Source organism: Pyxicephalus adspersus, chromosome 1 (assembly GCF_032062135.1).
Source record: "Pyxicephalus adspersus chromosome 1, UCB_Pads_2.0, whole genome shotgun sequence".
In the NCBI taxonomy this organism is placed as follows: domain Eukaryota; kingdom Metazoa; phylum Chordata; class Amphibia; order Anura; family Pyxicephalidae; genus Pyxicephalus; species Pyxicephalus adspersus.
The window spans coordinates 30,122,303-30,135,181 of record NC_092858.1 but is presented as its reverse complement, the minus strand read 5'-3'; the positions used below and the strand labels follow the sequence as shown (position 1 = coordinate 30,135,181).

Below are 12,879 nucleotides of genomic sequence, written 5' to 3'. Positions count from 1 at the left end.
GCTACATCACTCTGGCCAACGCACATAAGCGGGCGGGTGCTACGTCACTCCGGCCAACACACATAGGCGGGCGCTACGTCACTCGGGCAAACGCACATAAGCGGGCGGGTGCTACATCACTCTGGCCAACGCACATAAGCAGGCGGGTGCTACATCACTCCGGCCAACGCACATAGGCGGGCGGGTGCTACGTCACTGGGGCCAACGCACATAAGCAGGCGGGTGCTACGTCACTGGGGCCAACCTACATCACTCCGGCCAACGCACATAGGCGGGCGGGTGCTACGTCACTGGGGCCAACGCACATAAGCAGGCGGGTGCTACGTCACTGGGGCCAACGCACATAAGCAGGCAGGTGCTACGTCACTCCGGCCAACGCACATAAGCGGGTGGGTGCTACATCACTCCGCCCAACGCACATAAGCGGGAGCTACGTCACTCCGGCCACGCACATAAGCAGGAGCTACATCACTCCGGCCACGCACATAAGCGGGAGCTACGTCACTCTGGCCAACGCAAATAAGCGGGCGGGTGCTACGTCACTCTGGCCAACGCACATAAGCGGGCGGGTGCCACGTCACTCCAGCCATGCACATAAGCGGGAGCTACGTCACTCCAGCCATGCACATAAGCGGAAGCTACGTCACTCCAGCCATGCACTAAGCGGAAGCTACGTCACTCCAGCCATGCACATAAGCGGAAGCTACGTCACTCCAGCCTGACCAATCGAGTTGGCTGAAAATCTGACAACTGGAAGACAAGCAAAGAAAGATGGTGGGTCCATGTTGGAGTGAGGACAGGTGAATGAAAATAAAACATTGCAAACGGCCAGGTAGGTTTAATTTATTGTAGAAGGGACATCACCTGTCCTTTCAGTAATAAAGGACCTATCTGGTTGCAATTATTTATGTTTACCATTTAGTTCTGATTTAATTCCGATATGGAAAATCAGCTCTCCAGGATGACTTCTACTACATCTAGTAACTGCTTCAAAAACACAGTACAGACTGAAGGCAACCTTTGCATTTCTTAGTACATGCTCATATCTTTAAAATGGGCTGGGAAGGAAACAAAAACTATGAACATCCAATATGCTGTCATGCTAAGCTTAGATTGTCTGCTTGCCAAAGGCATAATGAAGACAAATGACAGCAGAAGGCATCAAGTTAGGGTGAATGATAGCCTGAAACCCTGAATTCTCCAGTAACTTAAGCTTTTGTCTTTCAACGGGTAAATCTAAACTTTGGGAAAATATAAAAGTCACAAAGAAATGTAGCTATATATTGAACACGAAATCATTAAAAGCACATTGAGATTCTGGTGTTTTTGTGCATTGCATTAAAGTGCATTTTTCTGCGTAAACATGTGCTGTATTAAGGCAGCCTATTGTACTAAATAGGCAGGCTACATACCAAAAGACTATAAAAAAAAGCCATGCAGCATTGTTTCCAACACAATGGACAACAAAGAATGAGAGTTGCATTGTCTTAACAGTGTTGCACTGCCATTCAAAATTTGTGGAACTGAAACTTAACTTAGCTTTATTGTGTGCTGCAATAATGTATGTGTTACTGCAAAGCACGATAGTGGGGAAAAAATGCTAAATACAACACAACTAAAGCAAGTACCTGAACTTAAAAAGATACCAGCCTCCTGCTGATTGGAGATCTAGCTCTGAATTAGCACCCAGTGGTATGAAGTTTTGCAGAACGACCACCACTTTAACATATAGGGCCTAATTTATTAAAGCTCTCCAAGCCTGGAGACGATACGCTTTCATCGGAGAAGCTGGGTGATCCAGCCAACCTGGAATCAATCTGGTTCAGGATTCAAAACATTTGCAAACAAACAGAAAAATGAAATTTGAAGAAATCCATTCAAGGGTTGCTGGATCACCCAGGTTCACTTATGAAAGTGTATCCTCCACAGCCTCCGAGACCCTTAATAAATTAGGGCCATAGAGTCCATCTTTGCGGCATGATAGCATGGGACAGCCTTCCCTAGCCTAGGATGTAGCTGCTTTATAAAAACATACAGGAAGACTTTGCATACCTTTTGCTCTGATGAACTTGGAATGTATTCGGATGATTTAGAGTTTGGGCTTTAGCTGTAAGTGGTCCGATTCACTTGGCTGTGCTGTGTGGGAGAGCTGTTAAAATCTTACAAATGGATCTTTTAAGGCACCGAAGATAAAAGAAATTAGACAAACCTGAACCCCTAAAGTCCAAAAGTTTTGTCTTTTGTTAGGACATTAAAATGAAACTGCAATAGGTAAGTAGAAACCTCCTCCTGTTAGCCTTTATATGAAAAAATAAAACTATCTCTTAGCTGCCACAGTAAATCATTAACCAGCTAGTTTGAAGGCTTTTCTAAGTTGTTTTTGCTGTATATTAGAAGCACTGGCTGCCTAACGTTCTAGTAGACTCTGCCTATATTGCACAATACTCTGTTCAGAAGTCATAATAATCGACAGTTTGGAATGTACAGTGAGTGAGAAGAATTTTCAGAAACGATGGGTTTTATACGGAGACAATCCCACAGAGGAACTGGTCCACCCTTACCCTATTGTGAGTATGTTTCCTGTGACGCGGCAGACATTGCTGAAACTTTTGTCATGAGCATTCAACTACACTATTCATCCAGCACAAGGGGATCATTTTCTGAATTCTACTAACTCCACAATGCTGCGCTATCATGGGTTCCTACCTTCAATGGGTGGTAATAAATACAAAATTAAGAGGACAAATGTAAGAGGAAATTAGGTTGACTTTAAAAAGTACAAAGTATGGCAATAAATAGAAAAACCAAACTTTTTCTAAATCCATGCCTGAAATTAGAATGAAAAGTTAAATTCAGGTGTATTTAGTAAGGCAGCGAGAATGGCAACCAATACAAAATGATCTCTTTCCAAGATTAACAAACAGTAGCTATTCAGTTGCAATATGGTTCTGCACTATCAAGATCCTCATGACTGCTGCCATACTGAATGAGTAGACAAAATACATAAAAACCAAGGTGCCAGGGTGGGAGCTGAATGCTGAAAATAACTAGAAAAGCTAGATGGGGTCTACAATAGTAACCCCAGTGTTCTCCCCAGCCCCTTTTAGCTGGGCGCACCACCCGCACTTTTCAGTAACCGCCTGGCTGTTTTTAAATGGTTGCTAAAGAATTCCATCACAATATGGGAGCCACCACCTGCCTACAAGTTCTTCCCACCCAGCTTAAAAAAATTCTGGGTTAAACACTGAACAATCAGATCTGAAAACTTCACAAGTTTCCACTTTGATTACACAAAGAGGTTGATCTGTATACTCCAGACTACCTTGGTGTTTACTCATTAACTTACAGATGGATTTGGAGACTCCAAGCAAGTGAAAAACTTCTAAAAATGTAAGCCATAATGCCGGGATCAAAGGGAACACGGAATGCAATCAATAAAAATAAAGATAAGCCAATACTTGAATTCCAAGACAAACATGTAATACATATGACAAGATCTACTAGGTGCAGAGCAGCTTAATATGAAATCATCCAGTCCATTCCCAAACCCACTTGAAGACAAGCGTCCTCAGATTTGAAATACACTACTGAGGAATGCAGAGGATTAGCCTGGCTACGAGGGAGACTAATTTATCTTTAGAAGAGAATTTCTACAATCCAGTAAATATGTATTTATACACTCGCATGAAGCTGACTGTGGACTCAATTTAGCAGTCAGTAAGTGACAGTTTTATTGGAAACCTGTGCCCTGTGATGTGCTGCTTGCTCCTGAATTCTGGGCTCTTGTTTTAAGGCCCTGTAGTGTCTGGTTGTTCTTATCACATGGACTTTGTCGCCGCAACATCAGGATGCTCTATTCAATCATGTGCCAGTAATTACCAGTAATAATATTTATTGCAGAAATGTGTATCAAGAAGAAAATGAGTTCTCTCATCAGAGATCATTAGCATCAAAGGCTCTATTAGGGATTTTAATAACTTTAGGTATTGTCCACTATTTTTAAAAAATGGGAAAACAAGGAAGATAACTAGCTTGTGCTAGTGACAGCAATTTAGTAGACACAGTACACTCCATAAGAAACATAAACTGAGCTGTCAGGCGAGGCATATAATTTACTGGTCAATTGTCCACCCTAGCTTTTTCCAATCCTGATGAGCTTTGGGTGAACTCTAAAGGCACAAATAAGAATGCAATTTCAATATAGAATTAAAGACATAGTAAATTATAGTTTGGCAAAAAAGCATTTTACTGACCTGTAACCTATCATGCTTCCCCCAATAATACCTGAAACCCGAGAAACAGTGTTGTCACCCCAAGACAAGAAGTACCTGTATATGAAGACATTACTGAGCTGAGAAATATGGAAGGGACACCTCACCAATGGAGTCCAAAATGTATATATTGACTTTGTTGAACCTTTTTATATATTGTTTCTATTGTTACTGTTTCTTTGTACTTATTAATTAAAAATTACTTATTAATTCAAACCTTAATAAAATGTTGGACAATGTTACAAAATTTATATATTATATATATATATATATCTTTATATATAAAATCAAGGGACAAACTCCAGTACAGGGTTATTTTTTTCTCCTGTGAACCTCTCAATGGTCCTTATTGGAGCAACTGCTTACAGCCTCTTCCCATCCAGCTTTAAAGAAAAATTCTGGGGAGAATACTACCAGCAACTTAGGCTGTTTACACACATGCAATAGCTCAGGGCCGATATCTGACGAGAATCTTGCGTGTGTACAGCGCTTGTCCTCCATCGTCTGAACGACCGTCCTGGCGGATCCACAGACGTTGGACAACGAATGATCATAATGGAAGCTCCGTCAATCTCCCCTTTCCCTCTCCATAGAGCAGAATGGCGCTGTATGTACAGCACTCGTTCATGCATCGTGCCGTCATTAGTCATTGGAAAGAATCGTGAAAGATCCTTTCCAATGACAATTATTGCACGTGTGTACATAGACTTGCAGCTGCAATACTGATAGTTGTCTAAAGAATACTGGGGGGGAAAAAAAAGGAACATCTTCAATTCTTTAGCTGAACTCATGTTACTCAACCTACCTGGTCACAGCCCACCTTCACCAAGTCTTGTAGCATCTGCCGGTTCACTTCTACAGCAGCCACATTTCCAGATTCATTGGCAAAGGGCAGCAATGAGTATCGGATCTCCCGTAAAGCCTTTTGGTAAGGCCCAAATTTGGCAGGCTGTCGCAGCTGTTGCTGCTGCTGTTGCTGCTGTCTTGCAGCATCTTTACCATGCAGAATTTGCAGAGAATCATTGTTGGGTCCAACAGATAAACCCTGAGCAGCTGGCTTTTGTGGCTGCTTCAAGCCCTCCCGAATCTCCTGCAGTCTCTGCCTGCTGTTTCCAGAATAGGTGGTAGCAGGGAAAGTTTTTGGCCTCATGGTTAATCCAGGTTTATATGCTCAGCATACAGTTGCTCTTTCCACAAGTTAACCATAGGATGTTCAATTATGTTTATCCATCACAAACTGTTCCAGGTACAGGATCCAGAGTTGTGTAATGATAGTTCCTATACCATCCAAATAAGGAGGAGTTCCACATTCTTACCCTGAAAAACAAAAGCATGTAGTGTTATTGCAATAGTTTTATCTCTATGATGATTACATGCAGTTTGGATAAATAACCCTATAACATTACACAACATATTAAAATGTATTGAACATTTACATTGTGGCATCTCCAGGTGCTAGCATGAGTTTTCTGATATACTGCAGAGCTACTTCCAGTAACACAAAAAAAGAGTCTTTTGAGGAGGAAATGCCAACCAGTTTGAATGATGATTGGAGGCTCTGAACTGCGGTCTTCAGCACTCTAATATGTTTGGCCCCACCAACCAAGGGGGCCCTAGGATCTGGCTCCTAATGCCTAAATGTGTCAATTATTTGCATTACAAATCAACTCCAACTCCTAAAAGCAATCACCAATAAATGCAATAGAGCTAATCCTATAGAACTCCAGTATATATGGTTTCTATATTCAGTGTTCTCACCAGCCCCTTTTGTCCAGGTGCACCACCAGGCACTTTTTAGTAACCACCCGGCTGTTTTTGGGTGGTCACTGAAGAGTTGGGTCACAATACAGTGGCTGGCCCTACAATTTCTTCCAACCCAGCTCTAAATCAATTCTGGCTTAAACACTGTATACTTTTGCATATTTTTTGCACTTTCTGCTATTTTTTATCCAGCACCTTTAGATGCTTGTCCTGTTTGACTAAGCTCTATAATCTGGTTTTGTAATTCTGTAAACTTTTTGCTTTTCTAATGGTTTGTCAGTGGTGTACACCATCTCTTTTATTATCATATAAAGCATTTTAGCAGTTCTGTTCTTTGGCCAGGTGTTTCCTATAGCTGTCACACACAAAATATGTCACACATGGAATTAGGAAAAGGAGAGACATATAAAATGAAACTAAATAAATCGCCTCTTGCTATTATATGGAGTAAGCATTTGTACAGGATGATATATAAAACCAAGGAAGCCAAATACCTTTTAAGAAGTTTTAGATCTCCTTACATCACAGTAAACTGCAGCTCCCATAATTATCTGCATTCGTCTGTTTAAGAGAATGCAATAGTTTTCAAACCATGTATTTGAGAATCTACCTTGGACTTAAAGAAAACAACTGGGCTCATACAACTATATTCAGTTAAGAATACTTAGTGTTAAGGTGAACCTGACCTAAAACGTTTCTAAAGAACAGGGAAATCTGCATGGAGTTTGCAGGTTCTATCCATGTTTGTGTGGGTTTCCTCTAGGTTCTTAGGTTTCCCCCCACATCCCAAAAACATGCAGTTAGGTTATTTGGCTATCCCCGAAATTGACCGTGGACTGTGTTAAAGACATATGACTGAAGTAGGGATATTTGATTATGAGCCCCTTTGAGGGACAGTTAGTGACATGAATTTGTACATAGCTGCGTAATATGATGGCGCTGGTGTGTAATATTAATAAAAGCCCCCTTGGATCCTTGGCCCCATATGTACTGTTCATGTTAAGAATAAGCTCTGACCATCAACTCCAACACTGAACTACAATGTTGAACCCAGAGCCGGATGGCAAGAAATTGGAGGCGGGTGGAAACCCCTGTATTGTGACCCAACTCTTGGATAACCACCCAAAAACAGCAGGGCGGTCACCGAAAAAATCCTGGGTGGTATGCCCTGCTAAAAGAAGCTGTCATATTACAAAATTTATGGATTTAGTTTGATTGATTTCCCTCAAAAATTGGCCTTAGACTATGTTGATGACATATGACTATGGTCGGGACATTAGAGCTGTTTTAGGGACAGTTAGTGACATGACTATTGGCTTTGTAAAGTGCTGCATAATATGTTGGCAATATATAAATACAAGTTAATAATAAGAATAATACAGTAAATAATAGTAAATGACACAATACCATTTCACAATATGTTTGTAACGCAGAGACCTTGTTCTAGGTGTTCTTGTACTACCTTGTTAAAAATTGTATAAAGGTAAATAATTTCATTGTTCTCAAAACCTTTTTTTTACAGAGTCATATGCAGAATTATTTCATATTTACCCAACAGCACCTATGAATGTGGACTGCACCTCTCAATTCATAATTCACAGACCCATACATCAATCACACTTAGGTGAACCTCAAACATTTCTTCCATATTGTTTACTGTAAATAAATAACTTCCAAAGCTCAAACTAATTTAAAGAACCAGATGCCAGGAAGCCTTTAATTGATGTTTGGATATGAAATATCAAGAACGTATGCCGTTGAATGCCTAGAGTTACAAAACACTGCAGATAAGCCTCAGGCACATCTTCTTCTAATTACCTCCATACAAGGCATTTTACAGGCATTTTAAAAGGTCACTGAGACAGGTTAAAAGCACATCTGGGCAAGAAAATGATGTAAACTGGATTTCATCCCCCGCATAGACAATGCAGAGTACTACAGCCATCAGAAAGGATCCCATCTGCTTGTGTATTGCTCTCTGCAGTGGCAGAATTCAGGAATTAAAAGGTTCTTAAACATATCTGCAGCATCCAGCAGGGTCAGGCACAGTCCACATAACTGTGGTTGTGCTGGGATGGCCACACTTCTAATAGATGGGTGATTAAAGTCTTATTGCTGTGAGTCATACGGTATATTAATCTCTTTGTACAAAATAAAAAATGTATGGAAAGAAAACACATTTAAAAGCATAAAAATTGCAAATTCCTGTATCAAAGCTGTTCATCTATTCTTAGAACAGCAGCTTTAAACTTCCTGTCACTGGCAGTTCTGTGTATACGACTCCAAGAATACCTGGCTATAATAATCAGCAAAAAATGAGTGAAATATAAACAGGACAGTGAAATAACCAATTCTATAAATGCTACAATCACAAGCTTCTGAAGTTTCTATTCTGTCCAAGAAATAAGGCTGCTGCTGTAAAAGACTTATATAGTTATCACCCGTTGTGTGAACAATGCTGGCATACACAGCATTTTTGTGTTTTCATTTTCCCAGGGACATCATTATTTTTTTTAGATTACTCTTTAGCAACGAAAGCAAACAAGGGTAATAAATATTAATTAAAATGTATTGGTATGCTTTCCTGTCCTACAATATAAATGTTGTGGTTGATCTTTTTAAAGTAAATCTCCTGGTGCGGTAAGAGAATCGGCACATGACTGTAAAATACCAGCCCTAAACAACTCCAACATGTTTACTCTACACCCAATAAAAGTGGCCTCATGACACCTTTGTGTTAAAGATAGTTAAAGAGCCTGGAGGACATGTCCAGCAAGTTGTCAGCTTGGTTTCAAACACAATTCCAAACAGTCATCAGTGCAAGACAGAGCAAACTGCCTGGTACATTACCTTGGCTAGTGTCCCAGTCCTGGCAGTGCCACCTTTCAGTTATTCGCATGGTAGTTTCCTTTACACGGAGTTTGAAGACGTCTATGTAACAGAGGAAGAAAAAAAGAATCCAAGGAATAGGACGGCTCCTTTCTCTTTGGGAAGTTGCTGAAAGTTCCTCCTTCACCTCCTCCTCTTTCCTTTTGGCGTCAACTGCTCAGTCACAGAGGCACATTCCAAGCTGGGGAGAATTTACAGTCTGATCAGCATACAGAGAAAGAGAGAGAGAGGAAAAAAAATCCCCATGTGCCTCTCATACAACAGGAATGCTCTAGGCAAAGCCAACCAAGCAGTTTCTTGATACTTTGGTTTTTAGACAACAGGACACAAATGTCAATATAAATATTATGCCAACAGCTTTAAGGAGCCCTGTCTAATTACCTGCTGAAAAGTATACAGGTCACATGTTAATTATTAGAAAGGAGGGGGGATATAATATCACTGACAATTAGTGGTGTAAAAAAAGAAAAAAAAACAACACAAGTTTTTTTTTTTACTGAGGGAAAAGAAAAAGTGTGATAGTCCATAGCAGCCCAACATAAATCTGACCCGGTTGGATGTAACATGGTCCAATATAATTGGTAGTAATGCAATCCTTTATAATATATAGATCAAATTTTACATTGAATGCATTAGATTGTAAGCTCCTTGGGGCACTGTCCCCTCCTACTTCTGTGTCACTTTTTGTATTCGTCTGTCAATTGCAAGCCCTTTTTTCTTGTACAGTGCTGTGTAATATGTTGGTGCTATATACATCCTGTTTATTATTATTAATAATAATAATGCTTTTTTTTTATATCTTCCACTACCAGTGAGCAATTATATTCAGAATAGTATAACCCACCGTCCACCGCTGCAACCCCCCTGAATGTACCTTATAGTGCCACTCCACTTCAATAACCACGCTATATGTCACCTAACTGTATACACCCTGCACAAAATTCCCAGAATTCAGCTACACCAGCCATTGTCGCACTGCATTCTGGTACTACATACAACAACAGATATTATGTCTCCACTACAGTGCCCAGCAGCCACGATGCATCCCATTGATGCAACCTTTAATATAGAACTCCATGCCACTTCTCAGGTGCAGCATGACACCCCCACCATAGTGGGTATACTGGATACAAACCTATAAGGGTTCCATGTTTTTCTTCTCCAGTTCTGCATGCTGCTTCTGTACAACACAATAACTCGCTTTCAGTACCACATGACACTTTTCTAAAAGTCAATCTCTTTAGTTTAAGATGCCACCATTCCAGAATGCCAGGCTTTCTCCTTAATAAATCAGAACACCTCTCAAAAACTTTCTGTCACCTCTTTAAAATGCCAAGCCCTCTACCCAACAACGCAAGTCGCATCTCTACCTCTAAAACTCCATGCCCTCTGTTCAATATCACTTTGTCAGCTTCTCATTAATGCCAACTCTCTTGAACGCCATGCCCTCTAGTACCATATATCTACCTAACAAAATTAACATTGCCTATATCTGGTACCACATGTCACCTCTCCAGAACTTCCATCTTTCCAGTGTTTCATACCGACTCCATAGGACTCTATAAGTCCCTAAAGCCATCTCTCCAGTACTCCAAGTCCCAAGTATCAAGTCGCCCATGTCACCCCTCTAGACCTCCATGGTTCTTTCCACTCTCCCATGCCATCCCTCTACACTTTATACCACTTCTCTGCATTCCTCTATGCCAAACCTCTAAAACGCCATGCTTGTCTAGAGTATGCCATGCCAACCCTCCACAACTACATGCTTCTCTCCAATACCTCATACAGTCCTCCATGCCCCCAATCTAGTACCCCATACTTCTCTCCAGTGTGTTGTGCCAACCCTCTAGAATCCCATGCTTTTCTTTGATGCCCCATATCACCTTTTAAGAACCCCATGTTGTCTCTCTAGTCCCCCATGCCACCGTTCTGAAACTCCATCCCTCACATGACCCCATTAGTATCCCATGCCATCTCCGTAGCCTATGATGCCATTGTTCTAAAGGCCCATGCCATCTGTCCAGTCCATCATGGCGGCCCTCTGACACTCCAAGAAAATTCTGCAATATCTCATCTCCATAGGAATCTCATGCCATCTCCCCAGCACAAATTGCCATTCTTCTGTGAGCCCATGCCATCAGTCCAGTCTTCCATGCCATCTCTGTAGCAGCTTATGTCACTCCTCTGACACAGCAATTTGTGCAATAGCTCATGTCAGCCCTTTAGATTCTCATGCCATCTCGCCAGCCCATTGTGCCACACTCCTAGAACCCCATGCCATCTGCCCAGTGCTCCATGTCATCTGCCCAGTGCTCCATGCCATCTGCCCAGTGCTCCATGCCATCTGCCCAGTGCTCCATGCCATCTGCCCAGTGCTCCATGCCATCTGCCCAGTGCTCCATGCCATCTGCCCAGTGCTCCATGCCATCTGCCCAGTCCTCCATGTCATCCTGTAGAACCCCATAGCATATAATCGGCCTGCATTCCATATAAACAATCTATGTGCCCCCCTACAAGCCGTACACCCGGCGTACAGTCTCCATGCCAGCCTCCATGCCCATCTCCAGCCCTACCGTATGTGTAGGAAGCAGTGGAGCTCCTCTCCCTGGGTGCCCCATGCCTCCTCTCCCCACGTGTTACACTGGAAGTGCCGTTACCTATCTCCGGGCTGCTCCTTGCTCCCTGTACGGCCGTGCTCGGCTCCCCGCTCTCCCCCACAGACGATACATACAGCAGGACGGACTTGGACGTTCACCGCATTGTTTGCATTCCATTGTGATCACGTGTTCTGCGCTGCCTGCGTCATTCACCGCCAGCCAGCTATTGGATGATACAGCCCGGGGGCGGGACTTAGTAAGAGCTTAGAGTATCATGGCAACCATAGACTGTCATGGTTGTGCTGGGCACCCTGCATGATTATGTTCTATGCAAATAAATATCTAATGTTACCAAACCCCATCTGTACCATTTTATATAGCAACTTTACCAACCTTAGGTGTGGTGGCTGCCTACCTTACCTATTTTTTCTTTATTTTCACTTGGTGAACCTATCAGTAATTCACTTCCTGTTCTAGGCTGACAACACTCACATCTATAGCAGTGCCACCTTGTCAGTCTAGATCAGAAAGTGTGTTTGGGGCTACAGAACACTTTGCTTCTTGTTCAGAACAAAGGAGCAAGTGTTCTATAACACATTTTTGTTGAGTTATTTCTTACACTTGTTTTTTACTAATTTTTGGGTGGTGAATCTAGAAGTGACCCCAGTTTTTTGCTATCACATCCAGTTACAAATACATACAAATTATACATACAATTACAAAATAATTAAATAATAACTTGAATGTACAGTTTATTTAAATTTCTTTTCTTCATACTAAGGATTTATTGTTACGCTATGAATTTTTACAGTAAAACATTTTTTAAAAAATGGGGTAAGCAGTTAAGGTAAAAATTAACGTCTATAGCTTTTCCTGGACAGTTCAGTGTTAGGACAATCCCGCCGGATGCTCCAACAATAGTCAGCCATCATATGTACATCCCATCTACCCTGATACAGGTTTCCTCCCACATCCCAAAAACATGCAGTTAGGTTCATTGGCTCCCCCTAAATTGACCTAGATTACATTAATGACATATAACTATAGTAGGGACATTAGATTGTGAGCTCCTTTGAGGGACAGTTAGTGACACAACTATGGACTCTGTACAGCGCTGCGTAATATGATGGCGCTATATAAATACTGTATAATAATAATAATAATAATAATAATACCGTCCTTCCATGACCTTCAAATCTTGGAGGAGTTGTTCACTTTGCTCATCACTGACTGCACCAAGGTTTTCCGGGAAGTTAGAAAGATGGCTATGCAGAAAATGCACCTTGATTCTCATATTGCAACCAAGCGTTTTGTAGCTCTCCGAGATATTCTGGACAATTTCTGTGTAAATATTTGTAATT

At 41.5% G+C, this 12,879-nt stretch overlaps 1 protein-coding gene across 1 annotated transcript in view; it reads right to left on the bottom strand.

The window, feature by feature from the left end:
- LATS2 (large tumor suppressor kinase 2) overlaps positions 1 to 11,710 on the bottom strand; it is a 40,355-nt gene extending 28,645 nt beyond the window's left edge. Inside the window, exons 1-3 of the mRNA XM_072405028.1 lie at positions 11,579 to 11,710; positions 8,883 to 9,102; positions 5,077 to 5,588 (exon numbers count right to left, since the gene is read on the bottom strand). Coding sequence (XP_072261129.1) covers positions 5,077 to 5,421 — 345 coding nt within the window. The 5' untranslated portion in view covers positions 5,422 to 5,588; positions 8,883 to 9,102; positions 11,579 to 11,710. The remainder of the gene's footprint in view (positions 1 to 5,076; positions 5,589 to 8,882; positions 9,103 to 11,578) is intronic.
- Positions 11,711 to 12,879: the final 1,169 nt, after the last annotated feature.